This window comes from Tachyglossus aculeatus, chromosome 10, assembly GCF_015852505.1.
Source record: "Tachyglossus aculeatus isolate mTacAcu1 chromosome 10, mTacAcu1.pri, whole genome shotgun sequence".
Taxonomy (NCBI): Eukaryota; Metazoa; Chordata; class Mammalia; order Monotremata; family Tachyglossidae; genus Tachyglossus; species Tachyglossus aculeatus.
Window position 1 is genome coordinate 32,615,653 of NC_052075.1, and position 27,971 is coordinate 32,643,623.

General features: G+C 40.8%; 1 protein-coding gene across 37 annotated transcripts in view; it reads left to right on the top strand.

The window, feature by feature from the left end:
- Positions 1–27,971, top strand: part of NRCAM (neuronal cell adhesion molecule) — a 235,903-nt gene that overhangs the window by 134,910 nt on the left and 73,022 nt on the right. For 27 of the 37 annotated variants that reach the window (XM_038752542.1, XM_038752547.1, XM_038752548.1 and 24 more), the window contains 8 exons: positions 1,115–1,220; positions 7,247–7,443; positions 8,956–9,078; positions 9,682–9,852; positions 10,954–11,010; positions 16,700–16,811; positions 24,379–24,563; positions 25,204–25,335. In XM_038752542.1, the coding sequence (XP_038608470.1) occupies positions 1,115–1,220; positions 7,247–7,443; positions 8,956–9,078; positions 9,682–9,852; positions 10,954–11,010; positions 16,700–16,811; positions 24,379–24,563; positions 25,204–25,335 (1,083 nt within the window). The remainder of the gene's footprint in view (positions 1–1,114; positions 1,221–7,246; positions 7,444–8,955; positions 9,079–9,681; positions 9,853–10,953; positions 11,011–16,699; positions 16,812–24,378; positions 24,564–25,203; positions 25,336–27,971) is intronic. The other 10 variants (XM_038752557.1, XM_038752559.1, XM_038752575.1 and 7 more) reach the window with 1 other exon arrangement.

Sequence of the window (27,971 nt, forward strand, 5' to 3'; positions counted from 1 at the left end):
CTCTGTTATATTGTACTCTCCCAAGCTCCTAGTACAGTGCTCTGCACACAGTAAGCAAAGGAGATTGAGACTGTAAGCACCACATGGGACAAGGACTGTGTCCAACCCGATTACCTTGTATCTACCCCAGCTCTTAGAACAGTGCGTGGCACAAAGTAAGCACTTAACAAATGCCCTAATTAATAAATTAATCAATAAATATGATTGATTGATTGATTGGTCTGGTGGGATTAGGACCTGAGTTTCTTTACTCCCTTCTCTAGCACACAAAACAAGATGCCACTTGCAGATACCCACAATATGGACACATGAAAAAGTGCACAAGTAGAAAGCCACTCAAAAGCAAACAGATACATACTGAGACAAATGCACCCAAACATATGTAATCATACATGCATAGGAAAGTACACCGAGGGGCACCAAGTCTGAGGGATAGAAACTTAAAAAATAGAGATTCCAACATAGAAGACTACAATATCAGAGAGCCAGACATCTTTTTTTCAAGGAATGGGAATTTTCCTAGAATTATACATAGTATTTATAACTTTTCTGTTTTTTTTTTTTACTTTGGTCTCAAATAATCTTAGCCTTATTAATCTACCTTCAATTAGACATTTTTAACTGGGTCACATTTAGGATAAACATTTCAAATTAAAATTTTTCTAATTTCATTTGAATTGTGCCTAATATTAACTAGCAAACTCAGGTAGTGGAAGCTTCTTCATTACCATCCAAAGGTCCGCATTATTGTCAAAGAATATGATGGCAGAAATGTTAAATTCTATGGCAGTGAAACTTCCTGATTGAAAAATTTATGAGTGTGTGAATTAATTCTGTGGTCCCATGCAGTCTCTCAGAGCTGAATTAGACATCCTTCAAAATGAGGTAGAACTAAGTTCACTGGACATGTTTTACTGTGCATTTCAGCCTGAGCCACAGGAGAATAAATTTCTCTCTGGCATAGGGAGGAAGAAATTGGATTTTTTAGTTTATAAACCAATGTTATATGTCTTGATTGCTTTTTAGTTTAGTGCAAATTTGCTGCCTTTGTTATGTAAAATGTTCTATTTCTATCATGTAAATTATATTAATTTCTTTGCATTTGTTAATGAAGTATTGCAGCCTCCAACCATCACTCATCAGTCTCCAAAAGATTATGTGATTGACCCTCGGGAGAATATTGTGATCCAGTGTGAAGCCAAAGGAAAGCCATCTCCTAGGTTAGTATGCTGGATTTTTCCCTTGCCCGATGTATGACCAAAATTGATAAAAATCAAGGTAAATATAAATACATTTCCTCTCCATGTGAGTGAAGGAATATATTTTTATGATACTCCATTTTATGTCTGCCTCTTTAAACTGTAAGTTCCTTGTGGGTTGGAGATGTGTCTATCAGCTCTGTTTTTCCATTATACTCTGCCATGCTAGTTATGGGCAGGGAATGAATGAATGAATGAAATGCTTAGTATAGTGTTTTGCACAGATAAGTGGCACTTAGTAAAGTACAATAGATTGATTGACTGATGTAAAGCATTATTATTAAGTGCTGTTGAGTCATTTCCAATTAATAGTGACTCTATGGATTTATTTTCTCCAGAATGTCCTGTCTTCCGCCATAATCCATAACCTTTCTCACGGTTCTTCCATTATCATTGTTACAGTCTCTGTTCATCCAGCTGTTGGTCTGCTTTTCCACATTTTCCCTGGAATTTTTCTAGCATTAGTGTCTTCTCTAGAGAATTAGTCCTACTGATTGTGTCCAAAATAAGCTAATCTGAGTCATTTGGCTTTCCAAAAACCACTTTAGCTTAATTTGCTCCAAAATCCATTGGTTTGTTTTTCAGGAAGTCCATGGTATTTTTGAAAGCCTTCTCCAACACCACATTTCAAAAGAACTGATGCTTTTTCTATCCGGTTTTGTCACTGTCCAACTTTCGGATCCAGACATCGTCACTGGAAGCACCATAGAATTGACAATTTTTATTTTTGTGGTAGTTACATCAGCATATTTCATTACTTTTTCCAGGCTCTTCATAGCAAGTCTTCCTAACATTAATTTTCAGTGTATTTCTTGACTACTAGTCCCTTTATTATTGATTATAGATCCCAGGAGAGAAAACTATTCAACTATTTCAATCTTCTCTCCATCCACTACAAATGTGTTAAAACTTCCAGTTGTCATGATCTTTTTTTTTCTTGACATTCAAATGTAGGCCCATCTTTTTGCTCTGTTCCTCAATTTTTAATAATAAGCTCTTCAAATCTTCTTCACTTTCTGCTAGTAGGGTTGTATCATCGGCATAACACAGGTTGTTTATATTCCTTCCTCCAAGCTCTGCTTCCCGTTCATCTTCATCCAAGCCGGCTTCTCTTATGCTGTATTTGGTATAAGGGATGAACAGATAAGGCAATAAGATACATCCTTGTCTTACACCCCTTCTAATGGGAAACCAATCTGTTTCTCCATATTCTGTTCTAATTTTAACCTGTTCGGCATACAGGTTCCATATTAATTCAATTAAATGGCCCAGTTTGCCCATTTTCCTAAATATGCTCCAGAGTTTCTCATTATCCACACAGTCAGAGGCCTTACTTTTAATCAATAGAGCACATCCTGACTTCCTTTTGCTATTCTCTTGTCCTTTCAATTATCCAACGGGCATCAGCAATGGTATCTCGCATCCCTCATCCTTTCCAGAATCCAGCTTAAGCATCAGGCAATTTATATTCCATGTAGGTCTCTATTTGATGTGGTATAACTTTTAACAATACCTTGCTGGCTTGTGAGATCAAGGAAACTGTATGATAATTGTCACATTTAGTTATATCTCCTTTCTTCTGTATTGGAAGATAAACTGATCTCTTCCGATCAGATGGCCATTGAGTGGTAGGACATACCTGTTGACATAATTTGGTAAGGACTTCAACTGATTTCTCTCCAGCTGCCTGAAACATCACAATAGGAAGCCAATCGAAGTCAGGTTCCTTACTTTTGGCAAGACAGTGTAAAGCTGATATAACTTTTCTTTCCATGATGAATGGCTCTAATTCAAAAGGAACTTCTTCAAATACTTCTGTCTTTCTGGTGTAGTTCCTGTGTGTGTTCCTTCAATCTCTTTGATTCCACCCGCATCATTTATCGACAGTCTATCTATGCTTTTGACAGAACCAATCCAAGGAGGAAATGTTCCTTTAATTTCCTTAATCTTCTGTAATAAAGACCTTGTCTGCCCACAATTGTTATTGATTTCCATTTCTTCACATATTTCTGTAATTTCATTTACATTGATGCCTATTTATTTGTATTGGTGTCTGTCTCCCCCCGCCCCCGACTGTGAGCTCATTGTGGGCAGGGATTGTCTCTCTTGCTGCATTGCACTTTCTCAAGTGTTTAGTACAGTGCCTATACACAATAAGCGCTCAATAATTACGATTGGATGAATAAATAAATGAACATATGCTGTTATAATATTCCTGTTTGTCTTTCCTGGCAGAGCACTGGAATTCTTGGCTTTTTGCTTCCAATAATTACTTTAACCATACCACATCACCATGTAGGGTTTCTGTTTGGTTATGAGAAGCAAGCGTGACTTAGTGGCAAGACCCCGGGCTTGGAAGTCAGAGTATGTGGGTTCTAATAATAATGGTGGCATTTGTTAAGTACTTATTATGTGCAAAGCACTGTTCCAAGCGCTGGGGGGGATACAAGGTGATCTGGTTGTCCCACTTGGGGCTCACAGTCTTAATCCCAATTTTACAGATGAGGTAACTGAGGCTCAGAGAAGTTAAGTGACTTGCCCAAAGTCACACAGGTAACAAGTGGCAGAGACGGGATTAGAACCCATGACCTCTGATTCCCAAGCCCGTGCTCTTTCCACTGAGCCACGCTGCTTTTCTAATCCCGGCTTCACCACTTGTCAGCTGTGTGACCTTGGACAAGTCTCTTCACTTCTCTGGCCTTCAGTTCTCTGATCTGTAAAATGGGGATTAGGATTGTGAGTTCCACATGGGACAACCTGATTAGCTTGTATCTACGCCAGCGCGTAGAACAGTGCTTGGCACATAGCGCTTAACAAATGCCATAATTATTGTCATTATTATTATTATTATCTGTTTTTTGTGAAATACACTCTTAAAATGATGTTTTTTAATGGCTCTTATTTTGGAACTCTTCCTACCTAAGTCTGATGTTTCTTTAATTTCTTTTTGTATAGTGAGTATCTTCACGGAGGATGAGAGTCGGGAAGAATAATAGTGATTGCATTTGTTATGTGCTTACTTTGTGCAAAGCACTGTTCAAAGCGCTGGGGAGGGTACAAGGTGAATCAGGTTGTCCCACGTGGGGCTCACAGTCTTCATCCCCATTTTACAGGTGAGGGAACTGAGGCACAGAGAAGCTAAGTGACTTGCCCAAGGTCACAAAGCTGACAATTGGCAGAGCTGGGATTTGAACCCGTGACCTCTGACTCCAAAGCCTGTGCTCTTTCTATTGAGCCACGCTGCTTCTCAGAGAAGAAGACAGGGAAGATGTGGCCTTCCCCTTCCCACCCTCCCCACCCACCAAGGAAGGCTAAATTGAATTAAGTTGCTTTCCCTATTTGAAGAAATACCTTCTGGACCAAGTCCTGTCCACAGCTCTGTCCCCACTCCGGTCCATACTTCGCTCTGCTGCCCGGATCATTTTTCTTAAAATGAGAAGTAGCGTGGCTTAGTGGAAAGAGCACGGGCTTGGGAGTCAGAGGTCGTGGGTTTGAATCCCGGCTCCGCCGCTTGTCAGCTGTGTGACTTTGGGCAAGTCACTTAACCTCTCTGTGCCTCAGTCGCCTCATCTGTAAATTGGAGATTAAGACTGTGAGCCCTACATGGGACAACCTCATTACCTCGTATCTACCCCAGTGCTTAGAACAGAGCTTGGCACATAATAAGCGCTTAACAAATACCATAAATATTATTATTATTAAAAGGCTCCCCAGTCCTCAAAATCCTCTAATGGCTGTCAACATACATCCACATCAAAGTGAAATTCCTTTCCATCGGCTTTAAGGCATTCTGTTGGCTCTCTTACTCTTTTCTTACCTTGCTAATCTCCCACGACATCCCAGCCCACACTTCAATTCTCTGACGCCAACCTACTCACTGTACCTTGATCTCATCTATCTTGCTTTCCCTCTGGCTATCAGTCCCCACCTTCAAAGCCATCCTAAATCACATCTCCAGGAAGCCTTCCCTGAATAAGCCCTAATTTCCCCTACATGCTCAGTCGCCTGCGTCACCTATACACTTGATCTGTACTTTCTTTCACTTGTTATGCCCCCCACCCCCATACTCAGTCACACACACTTAGAGAAGCAGTGTGTCTAGTGGGTAGAGCACGGTCCTGGGAGTCAGAAGGACCTGGGTTCTAATCCTGACTTCACCACTTGCCTGTGAGACCTTGGGCAAGTCACTTAACTTCTCTGTGCCCCAGTTCCCTCATCTGTATAATGGGGATTAAAACTGTCAGCCCCATGTGGGAGAGGGACTGTGTCCAACTGATTTGCCTGTATCCGCCCCTTTGCTTAGGACAGTACCAGACTCATAGTAAGCACTTAACAAATACCATTATTACTTATCATTATATTCTGCAGTTCCCTTCACAGTAACATGTTGTTGAGCTTATAGTCTCATCTGTACTCTAAGTCCCTTCTGGTTAGAAATTGTGCCTACCAATTCTATGTATTTATTGTACTCTCTCAGATGCTTAGTAATACTCTGCACGTAGTAAGCACTCAGTGAAAACATTGATTGATCTCAGAATTAAATATCATTTTTCCTTCAAGGATCTAGGACGAGGTGTTTCAAAAAGAGCCATTCGTTCATTTATTCATTCAGTAGTATTTACTGTGTACCACCGGAGTGCAGAGCTTGGTAGAGTACAATGAAAGTCACATGACACAGTCCTGTTCACAAGGAGCTTACACTCAAATGGCAGGGACAGGCAGACGTGAACTACAGTAAGTGAAATAATAAATGAACGGAGTATGTAAATTGATATACACTCAAAGTGCTAAGGATGACCAGGGTGGAAGAAATTAGTTGTTAAATGCCTTCTAGATGAGGTGAGATTTCAGGAGGGGTTTGAAAGTGGGGAAGGGCATGGCTAGCCAAATTTTCATGAGGGAAGGAGTTCCAAGCATGGGGAACAGTGCGAAAAATGGAACAAACAAAGGAGAGTTAGAGAAATCGGGTTCATAAATCAGGTATCTCCATTTACCTTCATGATGAGCTTTCCAATCTCTGTAAATAATTAAAGTCTCCCAATAATACTACCTCCAATCTCAGCAAACGTTTCCTGATCACTTTCCTCATTTTAGACAGGTAATCTATAGACTATTCTCACAATCTTAATTTCTGTTTACGTCATAAATTTCTATTCAAAGGGATTTCTTGGTATTTTTTTACCTAAGATTTTTATGCTTGGATTGTATATGTCCTTTGTGTACAGTGCTCTGCACACAAAAAGTTCTCAACAAATACCATTGATTGATTATGTTTTCCCTCACATCCGCTGCCATACCCGCATCCAGTATTTCCTGATCTTTATTTCTTGGCAGTATTGTCTCCTATTAGTTTTTTTCCATTCATCCAGTTTCAGAAATTTCAGTTATATCAAGGCCCTCAGTAGCACCCAAGCATTCCAATTTACTCAGTTTTTTAAACTCTTCTCCATTAGTGTAGAAGCACTTGCATACATAGGTTTTTCATTTTTGCCAACGTTCACTTCTATATTTGATGGATGGTGTGGTCTGTCTTCATGGCTTTTCTCAAATACTTTTCTCAAATGCCCTGTACGATTCTCACAACCCACGCACCCCAGCACCCCAAACTTGAATCATCTGCTCCCTGGGGGATTGTGCTAATTTGGGCTTCGTGCTTTTCCTCCATTGGCCTGTTATGCCACCATAGCCAAGACTACCATGTTCCATATAACTTGCTGCTGAAAGGAAGGCTTCAAGTAGTCCATTGCCCATTTTAGGTGTAAGCGAATGAGACCCCCCAAAGCATTCTGCATAATACGAGGCGAATAGGCGCTTTAACAATTCCAATCTGTAGATATATAAAGTTATGTATTTGTAATATCATTGCTTGTCTTTACATAGGTGAGCATATTTTAAAAAATATTTGGAGAGAATTTTCACAAATGATTTGACCTGGACAACTACTTAACAACTTCTCTTTGTTCTTATCTTATTCGTGCTACTCTTAGCTTCTCCTGGACACGCAATGGAACTCATTTTGACATCGACAGTGATCCTCTGGTCACAATGAAACCCAATTCAGGAACCTTAGTAATCAGCATTGTGAATGAAGGGAAGGCAGAAACATATGAAGGAATATATCAATGTACAGCAAGAAATGAACGTGGAGCAGCCATTTCTAATAACATTGTAATTCGTTCATCCAGTAAGTATAGCACCAAATATTCAGCATCATGTTTTCCTATATTTGTTCCTATGGGTCTCTTACATGTATGTACACTCTGCTGCCTGGATCAATTTTCTAAACTAACTTTCTTCACACATCTTTCTACTTCTCTAAAACTTCTAATCCTCTCTGTATCAAGCAGAAACACCTGACCATTGATTTTAAAGCACTCAATCATCATTTTCCCTCCAATTTATCCATTGTCTTTTCCGACTACACCTCAACTCACTCTTGATTCCTTTCAAGCTAACCTATTCTTCACTGCGCCTCACTGTCCTCCCTTATGCTTATTCGAGCTTTTCTCCCTATCCACGTCTACATCTGCAAGATTTCACATCTCTCCATCTTCAAAACCTTTCCAAAATCACACTTTCTCCAAGAGGTCTTCCCCAATTAATTTCTATTCTCTCTCAGTTCTAACCACTCAAACACTACTTGAGCACTCCGCACTAACTATGCACTTGTATATTCACGAACAACCCTTAGCATTTCTGTACACATTTTATTTACCCAATTAGCTCATATACTCATTCACCTTTCGGTTTTCCCGCTAATGGTAACTAGTTTTCGTGGCCGCCACTTCCGAAACACTGCAACCCCTTTGAGGGCACTGATCATCACTACTACTACTTATAATAGTAATGGTATTTGCTAAGTGCTTACTATGTGTCAAGCACTGTTCTACATGCTGGGAAAGTGACGCAAGTTAATCACATTGGACACAATCCCTGTCCCACATGGAGCTCACAGTCTACGTTGGAGGGAATAGGATTTAATTCCCAATTTACAGATGAGGAAACTGAGGCACAGAGAAGTTAAGTCCTGCAGAAAACAAGTGGCAGAGCTGGGCTTAGAACCCAGGTCATTTGACTCCCAGGACTGTGCTCTTTCCAGTAAGCCAAGCTGCTTCCCTTTATTAACTTTATTGTAGTCTCCCAGATGCTTAGTACAGTGCTCTGCAGACCGGTTTATGCTGAATAAAAACTATGGGATGATTGGCTGAAAAAGCACACTATTTGTTCTCTAGACAAAGCTTGTTGTGGGCAGATAATGTGTCCACCAACTCTGTTGTACTGTAGTCTTCCTAGCGCTTCCTCCTGCGTCCTCTATGCACCTGGATCTTTGACCTCTGGACATTTGATATTTGCCCCACCCTCAACCCCACAGCCACATGTACATATTTATAAATTATATATTACAAGTTATTTTTTTATATCAATGTCCGTCTCCCCCGTAGACTAAAAGTTTGCTGTAGACAGGGAACATGTCTACCACCTCTGTTGTACTCTCCCAAGTGCTTAGTACAGTGCTATCCACACAGAAGTGCTCAATAAGTACCGTTGATTGATGGATTGGCTGATGGATTAATACAACTGTTTTCAAAATGGTTTAGTTCAATGTTTTTCCTTTCAGTTTCATGTTAGCTTACTTTTTGTAGAAACATTTTTCATCAGACAGTTCATTTGAAATTTTAATGTTGTATTTTAATAGGATCTCCCTTGTGGACCAAAGAGAAGTTGGAGCCAATAGTAATTCGAGATGGCCAATCTCTAGTACTTCCCTGCAGACCTCCAATTGGATTGCCACCACCGATTATATTCTGGATGGACAACTGTACGTTTTAAAGGCATTAATTGCTTAGAGTATTACAAGCCTCTATTATTTGTATCTAGCTCTATGGAAATCAAGCTTGTGTGAAGAAGTTGTTGAATGGAATAATTGCCAGTAAACTAAGAGAACAGTAATTGTATCTCATTTTGGAATGTCGATAAAGAGTGCGCAAACTATTATTTTTTCCCTGAAATGCACCCTTTCCTCTCAGCGGAAAGAGGGTCACATGGAATTATCAGAGGAGAATGTTGTTTTAAGAAACGCACATAGTTTTTAAAGGATTTATCTCGGAATTGGGCATCCTGATAATCTTTTTCAACCTATGCATTGCCTACATTTCTACTCATTTAGTTAACAAAACCTTTAGAACCTATAAACTGAAATTATTTTATTTCTGAATTATTTAGTTGGCTTTCTTTTAGGAGTGGAATACATTATGTCATTACAATTGTTGCCCTTTATTCCAGTGGTCTTTCTGGGAAACAGGAAAAATAATAAATCATGAACATTTTAGGAAAATAGTGTTTACAAAATACATTTCTGAGGTGGATAAGTCCTTCCCTGCAAATTTAGTTTCTGTGTCAATTTATTCTTGCTTCTCCTCAGCTTTTCAACGACTCCCACAAAGTGAAAGAGTTTCCCAAGGTCTAAATGGAGACCTTTATTTTTCTAATGTGATTCCAGAAGATACCCGGGAAGATTACATTTGTTATGCAAGATTTAATCATACCCAGACAATACAACAGAAGCAGCCCATATCTGTAAAAGTTTTTTCAAGTAGGTATTAACCCTCCTGAGAATTTATATTTGGATTTGAATTCATAATATGCATATATACACATATATGTATATATACATTATAAATATGTACAATGTATATGTATATAGATATTTTATGGTATTTGTTAAGCATTTACTATGTGCTTGGGTGCTGTATTAAACACTAGGATAGATACAAGATAAAAGGGTTGGGGCTTGCAGTCTTAATTCCCATTTTACAGAAAAGGTAACTGAGACATAGAGAAGTTAAGTGACTTGTCCAGAGTCACAGAGCAGAACGTGGCAGGGCAGGGATTAGAACTCAGGTCCTCTGACTTCCAGGACCCTGCTGTTCCCACTAGGCCACACTGTTTATCTTTATAGTATATGTTGTATCATAATATATTATATCCTATATAATATACTACTTATTTAGGATATACTATACCCTACTTTGAATTAAACAGTCTTGAAAATAAGTCATCAATTTTATGCGATTCTATGCAGTTAATTCCCAAATTTGAATACATCTATTGCTATGGAACTTAAATCTCTCAAATACATCCATTTCTTCTTTAAAGCAGGGTTTGTATTCTTGCAGAACTTTGTTCAGAAAAATTTGTACTGTTGTAATCTCCCTATGTTGTACTACACCCAAGCATAAGCACACAACCATTTCTTTCAAAACCATGTTGTACCATATCCAGAGTCACGTTTTCAGACAACTCCTTGATGCTGCCATCAAATCATAGTCAAAATATGTAGTACAAACGTGTTAGAGCAGAACTGAATATGCTACATGCATCGATGATTTTATTATGATTATTCAGATTTCTATTGTTTCAATAAGTACTTTATAACTAATTTCTTATTCAGCTGTGTCTGCAGTATATTAATTGGGAATGTTATAGTACAAACTTCATTTTTCTTTGGACTCTCCTACAATGTATGCCAAAAATTCACAAGTTTAATGGTCGCGGGTTTAAGGAGGAATTAATATTCTCCACTTTACTTAGGTACTGCTTTGTCATTTTGAACATACACATTTGCTTTTGCTGCCCAGTTTTTTTAATCCCCCCACATTTGTATGAATTCTTCATAATATTCTGTTTATTTCAGTGGATGCATTGAATGACACTATAGCTGCTAATTTGAGTGACACTGAGTTTTATGGTGGTGAGTTATGGTGATCATAACCATTATTCTCTACTTCATTGTAGAATTTAGTTCACTAACTCCACTTTCATGGCTAGGTGTTTCCTTTTTGCAAACTTCTAACCACTGGGAATTTGTTTCTGAGGCAGTGGGTGGGTGGGTGGGGAATTCCCAATGCTTCCAGAGCTGAATATTGTATAGGGCTGTGGCGATCCTTTACAGAGATTTCTGCAGGCTCCTTCCATTCTTCCAGCCCCTAATTCAGGGGTCCCTCTGCCATTCCAATTGGAACCGAGGAGATGGAATCTCATTACCCCTCAACCTGCTCAGCTTAAAGACTGCCCAGCAGCAGCATATCAGGGAGTAGCACCCATGGCCAACAAGGAACTAGAAAGGAAGAAAGAAGCCAAAGGTAGAAACATGAGGTCATGGAGAAGGGGAAATTGGAGGAGAAAAGGCCAAGGAGTAACTCCCACTTAAGAGTATGAACAGCAAATGCAAGTCTTCAAATGCAATGTTTGGGTGCCTAAGTCGAAGCATCCATCTTGAGGACTAAACCCATAACCTCCATTAAATCCATGGCTCCTGTTCTTAGTGAGGGCCATGAAGGGGTGAGAAGGAAGCAGATATAAGATTAGAATCTTGAATTATCAGAGAGAAAGGGACCTCCTGGTCCTGTTTTTATGGAAACCCTGTTCTTAGGAAACCTCAAGAACTGGGAGAAATGGGTGATTCTGTCATCTCCTTCCTCTTTCAAGATGTGAGGCCCAAGGCCTCAGAAATCCTTGGAGTTGGGCTCTGCTCAGGAGCTCAGAAGCTCTGAGCTGGAGAAGAGTAAAGCAGCCCATTTTGGGTGGGACCGTGATGCACCCTGTCAGTCAGTCATATTTATTGAGCACTTTCTTTGTGCAGAGCACTGTACTGAGTACGTGGGAGAATAATATGTAACAATATCACAGTCACATTCTCTGCCCACAGTGAGCTTACGGTCTTCTAGTCCTGCCAGAAATTCATTTGCGACTAATGGTAGGGAGAGGGGAGAGGGAATAGCTGCTTCCTGAGTCAAACAGCAGCAGGTGAACGTAGCCACCAGCCCCACAAAGATCCCTAAGCCATTGCCACCCCTTGAAAAGGTTGGTCTACGGGCTTCCTCCCCAGCCGTCACAGCAGGACCTCTAGGCGCCCAGCTTCTGCTATTTCCTAGTATCGATTCTTTTCAGGTGTGTGCCAAGCAGGCGTACCTGAATGGGTGTGTTTAAGTGTATGCATGTGTGTTTGCATGTGAGCGACTGTGTCCTTATTTGTCTTCCCTGTGTCCTCTTTTCTCCTGTGATACCTAATCTCCAGCTCTTGACTCCTTCCTTTATGTGTCTTGAAGCCTCCCATCTCACTCAGACCCATGTCTCCTGTCTTCCTTTCCTTTCTGGACTGTGAGCCCACTGTTGGGTAGGGACTATCTCTATATGTTGCCGGCTTGTACTTCCCAAGCGCTTAGTACAGTGCTCTGCACAAAGTAAGCGCTCAATAAATACGATTGATTGATTGATTGATTCCCCTCCCTCACTTCAAATGTCCTCTGACCTCCGCTTTGCTAAGCCAGGCTTCTCTCCTCTTTCAAAGCCCTCCGAAAAGGACACTTCTTCCAGGAGACATTCCGCAAATAATCCCCTAACCTTCCCGGTCATCGGTGACTTGATCACTCATGTATTTACCTAATTTGTTCATTATCTGTTTATACATTTGGGTCTACATTTCATATCTATTCTCTTAACACTTTGTTTTCATGAAACCAATCGAGCAAAGTGAAGCTAAACTAAATGTAATTTCCCATAGAAAACAATGTAGGGCAAATTAGTGTGTTCTGCAGATCCAAAGAATTGAACAAAATAATATATGGTTTTGAAGTGATAAAATAGAATAAGTACATTTAACACTGTTTATTCAATTTTAAATTTTAAATAAATTTAAATTTTGAATATTAAATATTACTCTAGTTTTATTTAACTTGTACATATTTATTCTATTTATTTTACTTTGTTAATGTTTTGTTTTGTTGTCTGTCTCCCCCTTCTAGACTGTGAACCTGCTGTTAGGTAGGGACCGTCTCTAAATGTTGCCAACTTGTACTTCCCAAGTGCTTAGTACAGTGCTCTGCACACAGTAAGCGCTCAATAAATATGATTGAATGAATGAATGAATAAATTCTATTATCATTTAGCACTGTAAATATATAACCTTTGTACCTTCACAATTGGTATACTCACTTTTGTCCTTACTAAACCCAAAGCTTTGCATGTGTCAATTTGATGCTCACTTGATTCCAGGAATTTTAGCACACCTAACTGAACTGCCAGACTCTAGTTCTTATAGTGTTTTTTCTCTGCATTGGCAACAGAAGCTTTGGTAAAAAGATTTGAGGTTAGGATGTAATGTAAAGCATCTCTTAGAGAAATAACTTCAATGCATAAAACAGCCGCTATGTATATTTGTGCATAGTGGCTGTGCAGTGGTCCTGTGTATGCCCAATGTACAGAACACACATATCAATCAATCAGTCGTAGTCATTGAGCACTTACTATGGGCAGAGCACTTGGGAAAGTACAATAAAACAGAATTAGTGGACATGTTCCCTGCCTATAATGAGCGTACACTCTAGAGGGAGAGACAGATATTGATACGAATAAATTAGTAATTTATAATACACAATTTACAGATATATACATAAGTTTTTGTAGGATTGTGGGTGGGGAGAATAGCAAGTGTCCAAAGGTCACAGACTGAGATGCATAGATGACGAGGAGGGGATGGCGAGCCAGGGAAAAAGAGGGCTTAATCAGGGAAGCCCTCTTGGAGGTGGTGTGACCTTACTAATGCTTTTAAGGTGGAGAGAGTGGTGGCCTGGCATATATCGAGTGGGCTGGACTTCCAGGCTAGGGGAATGTTGTGGGAAAGGAGTCTGTGGCAAGACAGACAAGATTGGGATACAGTGAGTAAACTGGCACGAGAGGAGCAGAATGTGAGGACTAGGCTGTAATGGAAGATTGGTGAGGTGAGGTAGGGTGGGGCGAGCTGATTGAGCGCTTTAAAGCCAATGACAAGGAGTTTCGGTTTGATTCAGAGTTAGATGGGCAACCATTGGAGGTTTCTGAGGAGTGGAGAGACATGAACTGAACATTTTCATTGACAAATGATTTGTGCAGCTGAGCGAAGGATGGATTGGAATGGGGAGAGACAGGAAGCCAGGAGGTCAGCGAGGAGACAGATGCAATAGTCAAAGTGGGATAGGATAAGTGCTTGAATCAGCATGGTAGCAGTTCGGATGGAGAGAAGAGAGAACGTGCATGACACAACCAGCGCTCTGTTGGGGATACTGTAAGAATTATCAGCATTAACATTCAATAGCGTTATCTAGGAAAATCAATTAAAGAGGGGAGTGTCGGTATCCCTTCATTGGACAATTTGTGTTTATCATCTTCCCCGTTTAGTTTGCAGTAGCCAGTGCTGTCCTCAGTAACAGTTATTGATAGTAACACTGTATGTGTCTTATGTCCCGTCTGAGAGTCTTTACCTTTTTTGCCTCTCATTCTGTCTCTCTTTCTTCCTCTCTCTTTGGCTATGTCTGTCTCCCTTTTCTGCCTGTTTCCTCATTATTATTTCCAAATATGCTTGGTCCTTGGAATGCAACTTTTGGAAGAGGGAACGGGGCTATAGAACCAAAAGTCTGAAAAATAACTATAGGAGGGATGGAAAAAATTAAAGGAAAGGAAAAAAGAAAACTAAGAATGAATGAGGGAAAACAGAATGCAGTGGAGTAAGATGCAAGAACTAGGAAACACCCAGGAGAATACAACCCAGGACAAAGGAGAACAAGACCAAGAGGAAAAATGGTAAGAAAAAAGACAGGAAACAAAGAATGGGAAGAGGAAGCATCACAGGAGGAAAAAAACAGAAGGAACAGAAAGTGTCGAAAGTGTACGAGAAGTAGAGGAGAGGTAGGAGTCTGAGGGGTTGGTGGGAAAAAGAGAGCAGATGTTTGCTTTTTTTCCAAATTTTAAAATCATCTGCATTTGAATTTGGTGTACTCCTCTGTTCACTTAAATGAAGTTATGTTTTGGGAGTGTCCCTGCCCCATATCAGTGTTCCTGCACTTTTCCCCAGAATAAAGCCCAGCCAGGACCTTTGCCTGTTAAAATTGGGCATAATGTACTCTTCTACACATTTGCGGGTTTTGATTTTTAAAGCTCATGACACTGAAATAACCCAAACCTTACTATTTTCTGCTTGTTTTTAACAGCTGAACAACCACTGCAACCTATGATAAATTAACACGTACTTTTATGTTGCCTTTCATATATCTTTCCTTATTTTTCTATATCTAAGCTTTTTTTCCAGTATCTTAGTTTAGACCTGGAAGGGTGAATATATCTCATGATTATCTCTGGTTCTGAAGGTTAACCTGTATTTCATTTAATTATCAGTAAATAATTCTAGAAACAGACATTTACAAATTATCAAATTTCCGATAGGCTTTCAATTGAATATATGAATAGTGTTATCTTTTTCAAGGCCTTTATAAATGTCTTTAAGACGAAAACAGTTGCTTCAATATGGGTTTAAGACAGTTTCCTTCTAGTATAATTTTTTCATAAATTGAACAAAAATCTCAATTTCTATTTCGTGATGACTGGTGGGCAACGCTTTTTTTTCAATATCTACAAGTTATCATTTGTGTTGGATTCATTTATCCCTTTGAAAAGGAAGCAGTACACAAGGGAACCGGGCTCAAAACCCAAGTGCAAGCTCAGGGTAGTCTAAAGGATGGTATTCTCTTTCTTCATCAGCAACGCTTCAATGACCCCTCTTAAGACCTGAGCCAATTCTGCAAATGGGCACATCCCCAAGCTCAGGGAATCCTCCAAGCCAAACTGAGGGAGTGAGGTGTTCTTGCCTGTCCTCCCATCATCCCCTAATGCTCCTTCCCATCACCAGAAACCCGAGACGGTCCCTGTCCCACATGGCGTTCGCAATCTAAGGAGTGAGAACTGTTATTGAATCCCCTAATTAAAGTTGAGAAAACTAAGGCACACAAAGAAGTTAAGTAACATGCCCAAGGTCACACAGCCAGCAAGTGGAGGAGCAGGATTAGAACCCAGGTCTTTTGGCTTCCAAGCCCATGCTCTTTCCATTAGGCCACATTTCTTCCCACTAAGTCCCTACTACTTCCCTTCTTTTCATCTAAACTGGGACTTAATTTTTGCTGTAAGTGTTCTTAACATGGGAAAATTTAGTTTAGGTTCATACTAAACTGTGGGATGGCTATTTTTTTTCATTAACCTAAGTTTGGGAGCATTAATAAAATTGAAATGTACCTTGAAATGTGGTTTTGCAGGTGGACAGTAGGTAGAAGATTACTAATCCCCTCAAACATTTTAAGGGCCTGAGCTTCATCCTGAAAGTACTTAAGTGACAAAAAAAACCCCAATCAGCACTATTTTAGTATCAGCCCCAAATTTTCTCTTGCTCTGGCTGAGTGGGAAAATTGCAAATTATAAGATTTTTGCACTCTGCAGTGTGTGTGCATCTTATGACTATATTCACCCAAATAAAATTAATGCGAGACAGACTATTAAGCTGTTTTATGAGCCTGTACTGTGTTTGCTGGAAATGTATATCAGTGATTCCTAATCTATATTTACCTTCTTAATTTCAGCCAAGCCTTTTACAGAGAGACCACCCAGTCTTTTAACTCCGAAAGGCAATACAAGTAACAAAGAGGAATTAAGAGGAAATGAACTTTTACTGGAGTGTATTGCAGAAGGATTGTAAGTAGAGAATCTCTTTCCCTGAAAGACATTGCCTACCTCAGTGTTCCCATTGCAACTGCCAAAAACCAAAGAAGTATGACTAATCACTGGGTGGGGAAGAGGGTGACCTCAGAGAAATGGATAATGTGTTTTCAAAGTTGTCTACATTAACCCTAGAGCATTATCCATTAAATGGCTACATCCATATCTTAGTTGGAATAATGATAGACTCTATCATTTTGGTTCCAGGTCCAATAGATTTTTGATGGCTACCAAACCTGTTCCAATCTGATGGCTGCAGGATACAGAATTGTTCCTGAATAAGAATGTCCGTCTTTTGACAATGAGCTTACCTTCAGTCATTTCTGTACTCCATCTGAGCAGCTAGTGGAGGAATAAGAAGGGCCTTCTCTATGGCTGGGAGATCAGGTTTTCTGGTCTACAGTTGCTCCCACAAGAATATAAATGAATCCAGTTCTCCTGTAGTATGAGAGTTGCATTTCACAAAATCACGCATTTAGAAAGATCTGCATGGTAGCAGATACCGATTCAGGTGGTGCGCACATGCACACTCTCTTTCCCTACAACACTACGTCATTCTGTAAGCAGCCAAACTCAAGCCATAGAACAATGTTTCTTTGTTCCGCCATTGTGGTTTAAGTAAAACATGTACTGAAATCACACGTTATGGCAGAATTAGCGTACAAAGTCAATCTAAACAAGGCTTCTTTGAATAATTGCAAACATCAGTAAGATCCATTACATACCAGATATTTTCTGTTTTAGCAATAGGTATGATTGTTAAGGTTGTCAGATTATTAATTTAACTCCAAAATAGAAATGCATGTAAAACTCAGAAAGATTCTGCCCTCTCCACTCCCTCACTGCTCCAAGATAGCTTTCTACCAGATCTATTCCTGTATTAAGCACTGGAGTAGATACAAGCTGATCAGGTTGGACACAGTCCATGTACCACCTGGGCCTCACAGTCCTTAATCCCCATTTTACAGATGAGGTAACTGAGGCACTGAGAAGGTAAGTGACTTGCCCAAGGCCGCACAGCAGACAAGTGGCCGAGCTGGGAATAGAACCCAGGTCCTTCTGACTCTCAGGTCTGTGCTCTATTTACTAGGCCACACTGCCCCTACAAAATAATATTCTGTTAATGCAATTCCAGGTCCATCCTCAGGCCCAACTCAACTCCAGCCTCAGCCCCAGCTTCAGCCTCTGCACCAGCTCCAGGCTCAGCCCCAGGCCCAGCTCAATCAGTCTTTCCTAAATGCTTGGAGCAGTTCTATATGATAAAGTTTGTAGACATGCTCCCTGCCCACAGCGAGCTTATAGCCTAGAGGGGGAGACAGACAATAATATAAATGTCAATTACGAATCTATACATTAGTCCTGTGAGGCTGAATGAGGGATGAAGAAAGGGAGCAAATCCAAGTGCAAGGGTGGTGCAGAAGGGAGTGGAAGAATAGGAAATGAGGTTTTAGTCAGGGAAGGCCTCTTGGAGGAGATGTGCCTTTAATAAGGCTTTGAAGATGGGGAGAATGATCATCTGTTGGATATCAATCAATCATATTTATTGAGCACTTACTGTGTGCAGAGCACTGTACTAAGCACTTGGGGGAGTACCATAAAACAGAATTAACAGGCACATTCCCTGCCCAAAATGAACTTACAGTCTAGAAGGGGAGACAGACATTAATATAGATGAATAAGTAATATGTGATTTCAAGATGTGTGCATCAGTGCTGTAGGGTTGGGAGTGGGGCGAATATCAAATGTCCAAAGGTCACAGATCAAAGTGCATAAATGATGCAGAAGGGAGAGTGAGCCAGGGAAAAGAGGGCTTAATCTGGGAAGGCCTCTTGGAGGAGATGTGAACTTAATAAGGCTATAAAGGTGGGGAGAGCAGTGGTCTGGCATATATGGAGAGGAAGGGAGTACCAGGCTAAGGGAAGAATGTCGGAGAGGGGTCAGTGGTGAAATGGACCAGATCAGGGCACAGTGAGTAAGATGTGGTAAAGGAGCCGAGTGTGTGGGCTGGGCTATAGTAGATTAGTAGGGTGAGGTAGGATGGAACAACGTAATTGAGTGCTTTAAAGCAAATGGTAAGAAATTTCTGTTTGATGCAGGGGTGGATGGCAGCCATCGGAGGGTCCTGAGGAGTGGGGAGACATGGACTGACCATTTATGCTGATAAATGGTAGATGCAGCAGAGTGAAGTATGGATTGGAGTGGGGAGAGACAGGAGGCTTGGAGGTCACTGAGGAGGCAGATGCAGTATTCAAGGCAGGATGGGATAAGTGCTTGGATCAGCATAGTAGAAGTTTGGATGGAGAGGAAAGGGAGGATTTTATCAGTGCTGTGGAAGGTAGAACTGACAGGATTTGGTGACAGATTGAATATGTGATATAGGTAGAGGAAGGACATTCCAGGCCAGAGGCAGGACATAGGTGAGAGGTCAATGATTGGATAGATGAGATCAAGGTACATTAAGCAGGTTGGCACTAGAGGAGCCAGGCTGTGAGGGCTAGGCTGTAGTAGAAAAGCAGTGAGGTAAGGTAGGAGGGGGTAAGGTGAATGAGTCCTTAAAAGTTGGTGGTAAGGAGTTTCTGTTTGATGAGCAGGTGGATGGGTGACCACTGGAGGTTCTTGAGGAGTGGAGAAAGATGGACTGAACGTTTTTTAGAAAAATGATCTGGGCATCATAGTGAAGTATGGACTGGAGTGGGGAGAGACAGGAAGCAGAGATGTTATGAAGGCAGAACTGACAGCATTTGGTCACAGACTGAATATATGGATTGAATAAGAGAGATATGTCAAGGATAATGCCAAGGTTATGGGCTTGTGAATCAGGGAGGCTAGTGTTGTTGTTATCTTCAGTTATGGAAAAGTCTTGGGGAGGACAGGGTTCAGGTAAGAGGAGGAGGAATGCTTTTTGGGACATGTTGAGTTTGAGGTGTCAGCAGGACAGTCAAGTAGAGCTGAATTCAAGTAGTCCTGAATGCAGAAGGAAATGTGTGACTGCAGAGAAGTGAAGAGCTCAGGGCTAGAAATATAGATTTGGGAATCATCCTTGTAGAGAAGGTAGTTGAAGCCATGGAAGTGAATGACTTCTCCAAGGGAGAGAGCGTAGATGTAAAATGGAAGGTGACTCAGAACTGAGCCTTGAGGGACTTCCGAAGTTAGGGGCTGGAGATGGAGGAGGAGCTGATGAAAAAGACTTAGTGTCCAAAAAGATAGAACCAGGAGACGACATCGTGAGGGAAGCCAAGGTTGGATAATGTATCCAGGAGAAGGGGTTGGTTCACAGTGTTGAAGGCAGATAGAATGAGGAGGATTAGAATTTAGTAGATACCATTGGATTTGGCAAGGAGGTTATTAGTGTCCCATAGAGGTGGCAGTTTCCAGATTTCAGGAGGTTCAGAAGAGGAAATGGAGGCAGCAGATGGAAACAACCCACACAGGGAATTTGGAAAGGAAAGGTAGAAGGGAGGTGAGGCAATAACTGGAATGTGCCATGGGATCAAGGGAGGGCTCTTTTTAAATTAAGGGATACATAAACATGTTTGAAAACAGTGGGGAAGGAGCCATAGGAGAGTGAACACTTAAAAATGGCAGTCAGCAAGGGGAGAAGGGAGGGGTCAAATGTTTTAATAAGGAAAGAAAGATTGGGTTTGGAGATGCAGGTAAAAGGGATAGATTTTAAAAGGAGGTGAGAAATCTCTTGCATCACTGCTAGGAATGATAGGAGAGTCCAAGACAGGCAGAGGGATGGTGGAACTGGAGAGGTGAAAGGGAGATTTATGGAGATCACATCCGATTGTTTCAGTCTTCTCAGTAAAATAGGTGTCAGAGTCATTAGGGGTGAGAATTGGGGGAGACAGAAGGACAGGGTATTTGAAGAAGAAGTTAAACATCTGAAGTAGGGCAATAGGCACTGAAGTCAATGGAGATGTATTGTTGCTGGGCAGAGGATAGGGCAGAGTTATAGCAGATGAGGTGAGCTGGACAAGATCAGCCTGATGTCTGGATTTCTGTCAGCAGTGCTCCACAACTCTAGTGGAAGAGTGAAATAAGTGTACTGTAGAGGCTTTACAGGGCTGTGGGGTTTTGGTATAAGGTCAGTGGAGAAACAGGGAAGCAAGTGAGTTGAGTTTGGGGGAGAGGGTGGAGTTGACATGGATTTGTGCATCTGAAGAAAGTAGGTAGGGTATTGAGGTCATGTAGCACATGATTTTGGAAAATTGGATGGACTGAGAAATTGGAGGTTTCTGTGGGGAAAAGAACAATTTTGTGTGGATGGGATTTGTAGGAGAGAAGGCAGGAAACGATGTTGTGTTCAGAGAGTGGAATTTCAGAGTTGGCGATGTTAGAGATTATACAGTGACTAGAGATGATGAGATGGAATGTTTGTGATGAGTCGGTAAGCTGGAGTGGAGCGGGACGTTGGTGGAGTTGTGGAGATAGAGGAAGTGGGCAGCAGGTAAATTGCCTGGAACATTTATTTGAACGTTGAAGTCCCCAAGGATCAGTGTTGGGGTGGAGAAAGAGAGAAAGAATACAAGAAAGAGATCAAAATGGTTCAGTAAGTTGGAGGTGGGGCTTGAGAAGTGGTAGATGACAGCAGCTAGTGACTGTAGTGGGTGGTAGAGGTAGATGATATGGGCTTCAAAGGAAGGGAAAGAGAGGGATGGAGGCATTGGGACTGCAAAAGCAGCATTGGGGGTCAGAAAAAAGCCAACTCCTTCCTCTTTCCCAGTGAGTCTTGGAGTGTGGGAGAAATGAGGGCTCTGGGAGAATGGTGGGGAGATAGTGTTGTCTGGGGAGAGCCACGTTGCCGTGATGGCAAGAAGGAGCAGTGCTTGGGTCAGGAGCAGGTCAAGGATGTTTTGAATCTGCCTGCCTGTCTTCATTTCTTCTCCTCCAACTCTTTTTGATCCACTAGTCAGGTTCTCCCCTTTTTACATCACCAGAACAACTTTCTCCAAAGTCTCCAATGATATCCTCATTGCCAAGACCCACCAGGCACTACTCTTTCCTAGTCTTCCTTGACTTCTTGGCCACCTTCAACACTCTGAACTACCCTTTTCTTAGAGCACCATCAGATTTTATTTTTCAACGTGGTAGTCTCCTGGTTCGCCCATCATCCCTATTTCTTTTGTGGGCTCTCTTTCATTGCTCATCCCCTAAACGTAGGAGTCCGAGCCTTATATAGCTCTGTTCTGGGTCCTTTGCTCTTCTACCTCTACACTTACTTTCTTGGTGGCTTCAACTACCAAACAGATGACTCAAATCTATCTCAACCCCAGCTTCTCTCCTTCTATCCAATTCTACATTCCCTCCCATCTCCAGGACATCTCTATTTGGATAACATGCTGGCACCTCAAAGCCACCATTTTGCAAACTAAAGCTTTTTTTTATAATAGCATTTATTAAGCACTTACTATGTGCAAAGCACTGTTCTAAGCGCTGGGGAGGTTACAAGGTGATCAGGTTGTCCCACGGGGGGCTCACAATCTTAATCCCCATTTTACAGATGAGGGACCTGAGGCCCAGAGAAGTTAAGTGACTTGCCCAAAGTCACACAGCTGACAAGTGGCAGAGCTGGGATTTTAACCCATGACCTCTGACTCCAAAGCCCGGGCTCTTTCCACTGAGCCATGCTGCTTCTCATCCTTCCCATAGCTTCCCCCAGTCTGAACTTTCCCATCTCCATTGACAACTCCATCATCCTTCCAGGGACCTAAACTCTCAACCTTGGTGTTATTCTCAATTCCTCGCTGTCATTCTGCTCTCATATCCAATCTACTGCTAGTTTATCCTCAGAAACAATTATTATAATTATCACCATCAAATTATGATTAGGTTTTTGTGTCAGCCAACTCACTGGTCTCCCTGCCTCCATCCTCTTTCCCTTTCAGTCCATATTGCTGCCTGGATCACATTCCTGAAATGTCATTCAGCAAATGTCTCTTCTTTCCTCAAAACACTCTAATGGTTACCTGTTTAGTTAGTTGTGGTATTTGTTAAGTGCTCAGTGTGTGCAAGGCACCGTTCTAAAAGCTGGGGTGAATACAAGCAAATCAGGCTGAACACATCCCTGTCCCGCATGGGGCTCACAGTCTTAATCCCCATTTCCTTCTCCAAGGAGCAAGACTCCTTAACATTGGCTTTGGAACTCTTCACCAGCTTTCTGTACCCTTAAGAGCTTTCATCTCTCCTTAACTTCTATCCCCTGCCCTCTCACCTTGCTCCTCCCAAGCCCACCTCCTGGTTGTACCCAGCACTGCTTGTGCAACATGGTGCACCTTGTGAAAATACCTAGAATTAGAAGCAATAGCCCCCCTTCACACCAGGCACTCAAAGGGAATAAGAGAAATGTGGAAATTGATGATCCGGCCTGAGAACTTTGAAGAACTGTAAAACTCCGATTAAGAAATGATATTGTTAATCGGAGATAACAATTGAATAGGATGCAAGAAGGGAAATTCAAACAAAAATGTTAAACCACAAACTAAGATTTACAGCAGAAAACCTCCAAAATAGAAAATCAATTCCTTCTTCCCTGGCCTACCTTTCCATCAGCTCAATCAAAGGTTGCGTGATTAGCCATATGGAGCCAGCTCTGAAGAGGTTCCTCCCTCACCCAGCATCAGGAGGAAAAGAGAGAATGAGCAGAGATCCTTCCTCGTGTTTACCAAAGGCCTCTCAACGGTTTATCTCCATCCAGAACCATCCCTTACTCTGATACAAAGAAGGAATTAAGCCCTGTTGCTTCCTAGGAAGTGTAGTTTTTTTCCTTTCCCTAACCAACCTTCAGCAGGATGACCTTTTATATGACCAAAGACTGACAGTAATGCAACACTGCCAACACTCATCTTTCCCACCTCCAACCCCTTTCCTCACCTGAACCCAGAACTTAGAATGCCTTTCCCACAAATCTAGCTGACTTCAAATGTCCCACCATTAAACCATTCCTAAAATTCCAGTTTTCTTCCACCAAGCCTTCTTCAAGTAATTATCAGCCTCCCAAATCACATCAGCCCTTTAGTTGTCTCCTGCACTTTTGCATTTAATTATGCCCAGCTGTAACAGTTGTGTGTTTATATATATTTAATTGAACATAAAATTTTATTTATTCAGATTTCACAGCTCTTGAATATTTCTAGGTCTGTCTCTCCTTTTAGATTGTAAGTTCCTTGTGGGCAGGGAGCACACCTTATCCTTCTGATGCACTTCACCAGGGCTTAGTTTAGCACATTGCATTCAGTAGGAACTTAAAAAATACCATTACTACTACATCAGACATGCTACTACACAATACAACCACAGACTCGAATCAGGGATCATTCTTGCTGTCCCTCAAAGCCAGACTCATTATTATATCTTTGAAGGGAATGATCAGGGTGGAGACAGAGTAACGCTAATGAAAATTAGGTGACAAAGCCGGATTTATGTAGAAAAGTGAACATCTGGTATGATTCTGTGCCAACATTCAGGACCTCATAATTGAACTTGACTGAAAATACACCCCTGAAAAGGATTAAACAAAATTCCTTTTCCTTTGTTATTCCAGGCCCACCCCAGATATCCACTGGGAGAAGGAAGGTGGGGAATTCCCTGCCAACAGGACATTTTATAAGAATTTTAAAAAAACCCTCAGGATCCTTGATGTTTCAGAGGCAGATTCTGGAAAGTATAAATGTACAGCAAGAAATATCTTAGGCGCCACTCATCACTCCATTTCAGTCACGGTAAAAGGTAAAGTGATGGTTAGCATTCCTTCATTGTATATTAGTGCAACTCTAAGGCTTGAAATGGCAATATTATTTGATAGCTTTCTTCTAAAATATTAACGAGATCAACTGTGAGGTGCAGAGGTTGTGTATTTTCCACTGTTGGGGTTCATACTCATTGTTAGGAGAGATCATGCTCTAAAAAAACCAAAATTTGGGATTTGTGGACTTTTTGCATGAATTTCTCTAGAAACGGGTAGGTTGCCTTAATTCTTTTACCTTTGCTTGATTTTCCATATTTTATTTCATTTTAATCAAAGAGATTGATGAAGAAATACCTGTAGATCACTTTGAGGTCTGTAGATGGAGCATCTTTCTGTAAATCTCAAAATAAGGCAGAAATTTTGACATCCTGTGCTTGTATTATTAGGGCTCCCGTTATCAACCTCACTTTATAAGACTTTGTAGACTCAATTTATACAAAATGGAAATCAGAAAAGAAGTGTTTCACTCTATGCAGATTATTAAGATTGGAGGGTAAAGAACGATTTTGAATCTCCTTTGCTGAGTTGTGCCCAGGATTAAGAGATTAAATATATTGTCTGAGTAGTTTGACAATGCTCTTTAGGTTCAACTTTTCCTTTCTTTTCCCCTATGGAATAAAGCTGCCCCGTACTGGATAACATCCCCCCAAAACCTGGTGCTTTCCCCTGGGGAGGATGGGATTCTGATCTGCAGAGCCAATGGCAATCCAAAACCCAAGATTAGCTGGTTAACAAATGGTGCCCCAATAGCAAGTAAGTTTCATTAGTTTCTTTGCTTGTGTTTTGTATTAAAGACACAAAAATATCTCATTGACGATGGGTCGAAAAAGTTTATGCAAAACAGTTCACGTCTGCATGTCAATAACGACACGTATCCTCACAGACATGCACACACATACAGACGTGCGCACAGACTGTCGTGGTTGGTTGATTGCTAAGCAGCAAGAGCAGATGGTGCTAAAATAGCTGTCACTGGCATAACAGACTTATTCAGGTTAACACTGATATTCCTCTAGTCAGAGGAATTTTTTGTTTTAGCTCAGATCTTAAATTTTGTAGTGTGTATGTGAGATTTGGAGTGCACTTTCCACTGAAATGTTTCTCCTAAATCCCAAATCTAGCCATGTTTATAATATTGTTTTTCTCTTTTAACCTATTTCCACAACATCTGCCAATGATATTGCCCTAAGCTCAAATGGAAGATATCCCTCAATGTCAATGTGTGGTTTACTTTCATATGTGCTTCATTTAACTGAATTAATGCTAGTCAAGTTTTCTATCAAGTTCCTTTAGTAATGCACTCCAAATCAGTATATTATAAATTTACTTTTTTGTCTCTTCTTCACCTTCCAGTGTCCATTGTATACTATTGTGGAAAAATTCAAGAACAGACCCAACCCATATGGTAGAGCTGGTAAAGCATTGCTTTTCCATCAGTTTTCTATGATTTTGCAAGCTGTCAGTCAAAGCCCTTTAGAGTAAAAAAAGCACTTCTTTGTCTCCTGCATTTAGCTTAATCTCATCTCAGAACAAAAACATATTCCCTTTTAATAAAACTATTTAGGGTTTTTTTGACTACACGCACAATTTTTCTTTATCATGATATCAAACTCCTCAAAGCTTCTGGGGATTCCAGGAAATATCCCAACACTGTCAAAGGGCAGTCTGTGTGTGTTCATTTTGTAGAAGGGGCTGTCAGCTCCATAGAAGTCTTTCAATAATAATTGTTTGACATCTAATATACAGGCAACATGTGTGCACCAATAAATGTAACTATTCCATAATTCAGTCAGATTTTCCTTTTAACTCCTTCAATTTCTCATTTGTTGTGTTCTGTCCTCATCACCGAGCTACAAGATCTGTCAAAACTCTGGGACCTGATGGTATACCTGCTGAGATCTGTAAGAAGGGAGGGAATGTTTTACTAAAACTCCTGAACGGGCTCTTCCCAAGGAAATGGCCTGGTATTTCACAGATGCTTCATTTATCACCAGCAAGAACAGGGGGTGGAGAGGCTGACTGCAAAAATATCAAGGAATCTCAATGCACTCCTCTGCAGAATGTATCGTGGAATCTCTCTCACTGCACTCCTCTGCCCCGGTCTTAGGCAGAGTCCTTTTGAGCTATTTCAGAACAGTTAACCTTGAGTTAACAGAATCACAATGTGGCACAGTTGACCTGATCTTTTCTGCACATTAAGTTCAAGAGAGGTACAAAATAATTTCATACCATTAGCAGACCTGAGCTTTGGCAGCTACTAAAAAATTATAATGCCCTGAGCAATTTAGCAGGGTCCTAAAATTACACCATGATGATATGGCTGGCCAAATTAAGATTGAAGGGGCCCTATCAGACTGCCTTATCAGGCCTTATTCATTCAATTGTCTTTATTGAGTGCTTACTGTGTGCAGAGCACTGTACTAAGCGCTTGGGAAGTACAAATTGGCAACATATAGAGACAGTCCCTACCCAACAACGGGCTCACTGTCTAGAAGGCCTTAGGCATTATCACTGCCTTGTGGGCAGGGAACATGTTTACTAATTCTGTTGCGATGTACTTTCCCATGCACATAGTAAGTGCTCAGTAAACACCATTGATGGATTAATTGATTGAGTAAAGCTGAGCTGTACACTAGTACAAACCCTTGTTCAACCTATTCTCGGCAGCCATCCTCCAGGTCACGGTAAAATAATCTAGAAGGAGGAGCTGAAGTACAGTTCTACTCTTCAGAGGAATTGAATAGGCTGAGAGCATCATCAGCACGCTGCAAATGAAACACACACTTGAATATATGCAGCTGGATGATGATAAAGATGATAACAGAGTGTCCTGAAAAAATTTCAGACATGCCTCTATCCAGTCACAAAGTTTTTGGGACTGAAAACCAAGGAACTAATTATAGTTTGTTCAGCATTTATTCATTCTTTCAATCATATTTATTGAGTGTTTATTATATGCAGAGCATGTTACTAAGCTCTTGGGAGAGTACAATACAATAAGAAGCATAAACATTCCCTGCCCACAATGAACTTAAGGTCTAGAGGGGGAGACAGACATTATTATTATATAATAATAATTATTATAATTATTATTATATATTATATATTATTATATAATAATAATATAATATAATAATATTATATTATATAATATAATAATGGTATATGTTAAGTACTTATATAGTGCCAAGCACCATTCTAAGCTCTGGTGTAGATGCAGGGTAAGCAGGTCATCCCACATGGGACTCACAGTCTTAATCCCCATTTTACAAATGAGGTAACTGAGGCATAGAGATGTTAAGTTGCTTGCCCAAGGTCACACAGCAGACAAGTGACAGAGGCCTGTTTAGAACCCATGTCCTCTGACTCCCAAGCCCAGGCTCTTGCTA